Here is a 7496-nt window from a genome sequence, read left to right on the forward strand (position 1 = left end):
TGTTTTGCAATGAGCAACTGTCAGATAAAACATGTTGGTATTGATAAAAGGAATTGATCAACTCTGAGGTGAACGATTCTGATGGATCAGACAATTTGGAACCAGTTCTCGTTTTCTATCCCTACATGTGACGGCTGTGGCCTGGACAAAACACTGGATGAACAGCAGAAGCAGAAAGGGAAAGTAATGAATTAGAAGTTTTACAAGAATGCAGGTCATTGTAAATATGATTGTACAGTATGTATACAGCAGCAAGTAGATGCATGATGAGCTGAGGCGACGTAAACAAATGTTGATTTGCATTTTGTGTTTTCCTCAATTTTTTGTTGTAAAAATGCTTGAGATTCCAGCGGTAGGACCTCTGTGACTGAAGCCTGATATTAAGCAGCGTGAACACACCTGGTTGTGACTTAATACATAACCTTAGCAAAGGAAGCACAAGCATCCTGAGCTTTAAGCCTATCATTTGGTTGGGGAAACTTAAAAGTAATATTAATACTAAAAAGAACTGTCCCGACCTCTGTGGTTGCTCCATCAGGCCTGTATATATTTATTATGCTACCTCAGGGTTTACTCATTCAAAACCTGACATGCCATACATTCTCCAATAGCGTCCAGAGCCTTTATTTACCTTCACTGCTGAGAAAACCAGGCTTTTTTTGGAACAGGCTTACAAACAGTCGTATTAGCACGCTGTTTGCTGTTAATGCAAACTCAGCTGTTGTTGTACTAATGGTACAACATTAACATAATTGTACTAAAGTCAACAGTAAATTAATGTAATGCTGAATGTGAATATTGACATTTTGGTGATAACTTATGGTATCTCCTGTATTTCTGTGTGTGTCAGCACCTGATGTGTGCTGGCCTGTGGTGTTTGGTAGAGGGAGATGCGTCCTGCAAGACAAAACTGGATCCTCCTCTGGATGGAACAGAGTGTGGAGCAGACAAGGTAGGACTGTCTCACTCCAGCTTCCATGCACAAATACTCAGATCTTCGCCTCTCAAGCAACAGCTTCTGGTAGAAAATAACGGTTGCCTAAATAAAGGTTACAGTCAATATGAAGTGTATTTGAAATCATTTTAATCTGTGCGTGTGTGTGTGTCAGTGGTGCAGGGCAGGCGAGTGTGTCAGTAAGACTCCCATCCCTCAGCATGTGGACGGAGACTGGAGTCCATGGAGCCAGTGGAGCATGTGCAGCAGGACCTGCGGTACTGGAGTCCAGTTCAGACAGAGGAAATGTGACAACCCTCCGTATGTCACCTGTCTGTCTGTCTGTCTGTCTGTCTGTCTGTCTGTCTGTCTGTCTGAGAGAGAGAAATTGCACCTTGGACAGAGTATCCACAGTCAGTGACTGTACAAATGACAGATGATTTATGACGTTGTAAAAAAGAAATTGTGTGCAGATATCCACAGAGTGTAAAATAAAAATGTTTTTTAAAAACTGTCCTATGACTATACCCATACACTTTGACACACTGATTATCTTTAAATCAAACTGCACACATACACTGTGAGGTATTAGATCTCTTGTGTATCTTTGTTGAGTAATTTTCAGCCTATTTACTTTAATGCATGTGTGCACACCACAGCATGCATTTCCTCCATCTTAAAGTAGCTTAGTGCAAGGCTGCCCAGAGGCACCTTACTGAAAAGCCTTCCAACTAAATTTAGAAATTCTAAAATGTGACATTCAGATCTTACATACAAGAATAAATGAAAGTATAGAATTATTTTCAATAATGTTTAAAATAATTCAGCTTAGGAGTCTGTCATGATCATACCTGGTCAAAAAAAGTCTGTCAATACATCTTGTTAGATACCTATACTTACAACACTAAACTGAGTGTTCATACGGTGTGTGTGTGTGTGTGTGTGTGTGTGTGTGTGTATGTTTAGGCCTGGTCCTGGTGGGAGACACTGTCAGAAGGCCAGTGTGGAGCACAAGGCCTGTGAAGGTCCTCCCTGTCCCAAGGGGGCACCCAGCTTCAGAGACCTGCAGTGTTTGTCCTACGACCGACATGCCAGCAAGAAAAAGGGCAGCATGCTGACTGCTATCATTAATGACGGTAAGACACACACACACATTCCTATTGTAGCAATAGCCCGCCTCACTCATCAGCTAATTTGTCATAAAAATAAAAGCTTGAGTTGTTTTTTAAAGTTGTCCAGTTTATATACATCTGAGATCCAGTGGGAGTCAATTCACTCTCAAAGGCATAGTCACGTTTAGTTTTAAATGTGTAGTGAGAAATTCAATCGGAGTGAATTGAATGAGGAGTCAGTGTAAAATCAAAAGAGTGTGGCGTTCGACCTTTTACTTGGTCAGGACCCTGGTATCGGGACTCCTACTGTCCTGCTGAGGCAAAGAGTCACAGACATAACACATTCTCCTTCTTCCACTAATATTCCACTGGGCAAGCCTCTATGAAACTGGAGCTTCTTGCCTTCCCAACATTGTTGACTTGTGTATTTTGTCCTTAAAAAGGGTACAGAACAGTGTGTTTCTCCACTTCCAAGATGTACTGCTCGATGTCCATGGTGTCAAATTTCCTCTGACTGATCAACTTCTGGCCTGGTGCCACAATGTTGATGTATTATTAAATCCTGCATGCAGTATTTTATTTTGAAAATTGACCTGCCTATGCAAAATGCTCTGTGCTTCTTGACGCAAGGGGTCACGACTTCCGTCAATAATACACCAGATGCGGCCCTTCTGCTGTAGCTGTCGTGGCCATGGCCGGTGGATTTTGGCTATAACAAACCAAAAGATAAATTCATAAGCAAAAAAACACATCTTTACTCAATTCAGTATATTCAGTGGTTTTGCTGCTATAGCTTTACTTGTTCAGTGGCACATGCTGGCCAACAAACTTTAAATACTGCCATCTAACTGACATAAGTGAGTCAGTTAGCTGACTTTATGACCCATCTTTAACTGTGCTAATGTTACACCAAATAAGTTTATCACAAGAAGTGAACATCCAGTGAACTTGACTAAAAGTGACTAAAAGTTCCATAGTCTCGCTTTAAAGGTGAACTCCACCAATTTTACACCTTAAAGTCTGCTTACAGGTGTGTTTATAGTATGTATTAAGCCTTTTTGTGGCTCCAGAGCACAACAATTGATAAATTGCCTCAAGTGATGGACGCATTAGTTTTTGTTGGTCTAGGGCAGTGGAAGAAGTGAGCATAATCAAATTTCTGACTGAACTGTCTGCTGTTGATTTGCATCATGGGTAATGCAGGTGCCAGGTTTTGACAAGGATACCTTTGGTTCTGGTGGATCAGTTTCTGATTCTTTTTTTCTGTTGCAAGTCTGACAATGTAATAGGAGTGCAATGCTTAGTCAGTGGAGCACTCTTTTAAGCCAAAAAAAAATAAAAATAACTAATACTACAACTACTTGATAGAATTTAGGCAATGAAAGGCACAGTATATAATCTTGGGCTCAGCAGCGATGAAAACAAGAACTACAAGGAGAAACAATAAGGGCCCAGAACCTTGTGGTACACCACAAGAAAGCGTAGCACATACAGAGTTACAAACGGTGAGTTCCTACACTGAAATCTCTGTTCACCCATAATTATCCTCACACTGTGAGCTTTTGTCAGATGATAAATGGTGGAAAAGTTAACACTAGATGTAAATATTCCCATTACTTTGATGTTGTGTGTTAAAAGGTGAAAAGAACAGTGGCTGTCAACGGTGTTTGTGTAACTGTGAAAACTGGTGTATCCTAAAGAGAGGGGAGACAGCTTTGAAATGAATGTTCTTAATGACTGTGCCCAGGGAGCAATAATTGCATTAAAGCGTTCACTGTTGGAGTGATTAATGTATTACTTGAAAGCCATGCAGTGGCCAGAGTGTAAATTTACTCCCAACAGGCTGCAGCACGTTCAAGATTTCATACACACATTTTATACTTTTATGTGAACTGATTTAAACATGCATAAATACTAAATGACTCAGACTTATCTTTGTCCTTGTGCTTTGTCATGATACACCACTAAACACTTGGGTGCCAGTGAGAAGCTTAGAAGTGGGCAGTACTTACTGACCACAGTATACACAACCTAAGTCAAAGGACATACTACTGCTGGATTAAACAAGATAAATAAGAATATAAATAAGTGTATGAACAAGAATTAATGGGACAACTAATAATATCTACATTTTAATACCCTATTATGTTGAGGTGAAACGTGTTTTGCCAAATACTATAATTTTACTAAACTAAAGCAAAGCATGAAAAGAAAAATGTGACCCATGTGAATACAGGAAAACAAATATTGTACAGTGGACATGTGACATAGTAGACAAAGTCACACGATTATTGTAGGCATACAAAATTAGAATTTTATAGATAGAACCTGATTGTACATATTTTTGTCTGTACATATTGTATCTATAGAGAAAACAGAAAATGCAGCCCAATCCAGCAATTTCTTATATTTTTTATAAAAGTCAACACCTCCTAAAGTAGAGGCCTTTTTGCCTCACGTTGTACAGTACAGTACAGTACAGTGTACAAAACCGTACAGATGTTAGCTGTAGCTAACCAGCTGTTATTTTATGTACACACCAACTGTGTGTGTGGTGTGCTGTGGTGTGTGTGTGTGTGTGTGGAGTGAGGCTTGCTGAGATCAAAGTCTGAGCTGTCCCTTCAACACAGTGTCTTATTTTCCTCCATTCTCTCTGCTTTTTCCTCGTCTCTGTATGTTTAAAGTCACATGAATTGGTTTCACCATATTTTACACTGCCTAGAATAGTTTCTAAAACGTTTTACACCGCTTACCACTTGAGAAAACATTAGGCTATCAGTGTAACACCATTATGAACAATGTTACAATACAGCAGCATAGGCCGATCCTATTCAGTTAGTCACGCAGTTCACACTGGAGGCAGGTTTATTCTTAACATGATTCTTTACTGTTGACTGCTGTCAGCCACTACAAAAGGGGTTGGCACTAGAACTGGCACTTAAAGGAGCAGGTTGTTGTGGGATTTAGGCATCTAGCGGTGAAGTAGCAGACTATTAAATGTGTATTTAACAACTTGGGAATAACAACGTGCTGTGAAGTGTGTAGGAGAAACTGTGTAGGTTGTTGTGAAATAATGTGGAAGATGTTTGGTTTGTCCTTCTTGGCTACTGTAGAAACATGGTGGTTCAACATGGTGGACTCCATGGAAGATAGAACAAAAACACAATGATTCTTATATTCAGGTGATCTAATGAAAACATACCTATGAATATTATATTCCATTACTGACAATAGATCCTCCTAAATGTTACACACTGGACCTTTAAACTCTTCCACACAACTCTCATACACCACAAGGTGAAACTAATCATGGATGTATGTGTGTACTTCATGCAGGAACATGGCTACGTAGCAGATACTGGGGGAAAAAATACAGGAAAGGCGACACTTCAGCTCCAACAATTTCATACTTTTGTTTTTGCCTTGCCTTTAATAGATAGTGACAGCTGGAGAGTGACAGGAAGGGGGAGAGAAAGGAGGGTGACATGCTGCACACTCGAACCCAGGGCTGCTGCAACAAGGACTCAGCCTCCTTGGTGCATGAATCTGTGAAATACTTAAAAAATGAAATAAATGAGGTATTTCACAGATTTCTCCGTGTACCAATAGAGGGAGCTTGCATATCCACCAGTAGAACATAAACCATAGTTTGAGAACCAGTGGCCCAGAAGGAATTCATGTGTATGTGAGCCAACTTGCGCAACTCACTTTTCATTGATTTTGTAGGTAAACTAAAATTCACTTTGAATTCAGTCTGGAGATACCTCAGGGAGCCCTGTAGGAGGCAGTGCATGAGTCCTAATACTGGATTCTTTGATGTCTGTATTTCAAAGCTGGATATGTAATGATGGGCTTGTAAGGCTCTGCTAACTTCAGCCGTTCCTTGAGGACTTCAGTATCCATTGTTGGATAGACTTGCCATTATTGCTTCCTGTGGAAACACTTCCCATTGGCCCAGGAATGGGGTGCAGTTGGAAAAATTGGAAGGTACTAATAGAGGTAATTTACCATGTGTGTCATATCAAGAGTTGAAGTCTGAATTTCACACAATCCCTTTTAGATTTCAATTTATTGTCAATTTGTTTCGCTTTAAGAATATCTTAGCAACACGCATGTTTATTCCAGCTTGTTATACAGGAACCTGTTATTCTTTAAATCTGCACAAATATTAATACGAAGCTTCCAGTTTCTTCTTTACTTTGCTGCACAGAGAGTTTATAGTGTTGGCTAATTTTCAGATCTTGCAGAAGACTGCAAGCATTAGAGGAGGTATAGATGTATTAATTAGAGGTATACATTGTCAGTATTGTTGTACAGCATTTTGTTCTCCATGGACAAGCCATCTGACTGTACAGAATCAAGCTTTTGTGGCTTTTGAGCAGTAGTGTACATACAGATTACTTTGGTTTCTAATGTCTTCCCAAAAGAGGACTGATATGGATCCAAACAGACACTCCTTTATTCTCCTTCAGAACCACAGCAGCCAGCTGGAGCAACTCTCAGCCGACACAACTTTGACGAGAGAAGGAGTTTTCCTCTGTGTTCTGCCCTTTATTCAGAGTCTCAGCAGCTTACATTGTTACAGCTGTCTGACAAAAGCTCTCTTGCTTTTGATGAATTATGGAAGCTGCTTACTTTTATCCTAACCTGATGTAAATCTGTTTTAGTGAAGGCAGACAAATGAATGGCTCTTCTCTCCTTCCTCCCTTCCTTCCTTTGGTGTCTTTGGAGTCAGTCTATCATTTGTCCAGGATAGTGGTTAATAAGCGTTTCCAACAGTATTATACCAAACCTTTCAACACTGATGTCAGCATCAATGTCAGTATCATATCTTAACTCAAGTCTCAACTTGCACTGCTATTTTGGAGGTTTCACTTTTACCAAACAGTCTTCATCACCAGACCAAATTTTCTATTGCAGTGGTTTTCAAACCGGGGTCCAGTGACCAACAGGGGTCCTTGGGTGGGTCCCCAGCAAAAGGAGGAGTATTTTTGGATGTACAACAAGAAAGGACATAATGATTGTGTTTTTTGGGTGGGTTTAGTAATTTCTAGGGATCCTAGTTTGCTCATTGATTGATAAAAAAGATATAGACAACCCTCTCCAATTGGGGGTATGTGGTCTAATGTGCATCTATTGTGGGGGTCCTTGACATGAAAAAGTTTGGGAACCCCTGTCCCCCAGTGGACCTTAAGTAAAGATTCTTCTTCAAACTACTATTTCCAAGGTCAGGAATACACACTATATATATATATATATATATATATATATATAGTATATTCATACTCAGTATTTACAAAATAAATCTGTTAAATCTGATCATTTTTAAACCACAAATTCCAAAAGAATCAATGTTTTCAGTATTTAGTGAATTTGTATGTTGAAGAAATGATATATTATTATACAGACGCGGTGCTGTTTAAGACAATGGGCTCTATCTTGCACTCAGC

General features: G+C 39.6%; 1 protein-coding gene across 1 annotated transcript in view; it reads left to right on the forward strand.

Annotated features, from left to right (window-relative positions):
• adamts17 (ADAM metallopeptidase with thrombospondin type 1 motif, 17) overlaps positions 1-7496 on the forward strand; it is a 104906-nt gene that overhangs the window by 65394 nt on the left and 32016 nt on the right. The window contains exons 11-13 of the mRNA XM_035682220.1: positions 851-952; positions 1110-1255; positions 1901-2070. Coding sequence (XP_035538113.1) covers positions 851-952; positions 1110-1255; positions 1901-2070 — 418 coding nt within the window. The remainder of the gene's footprint in view (positions 1-850; positions 953-1109; positions 1256-1900; positions 2071-7496) is intronic.

This window comes from Morone saxatilis, unplaced genomic scaffold (assembly GCF_004916995.1).
Source record: "Morone saxatilis isolate NCDOM2014 unplaced genomic scaffold, NCSU_SB_2.0 Contig11, whole genome shotgun sequence".
Lineage (NCBI taxonomy): Eukaryota > Metazoa > Chordata > Actinopteri > Moronidae > Morone > Morone saxatilis.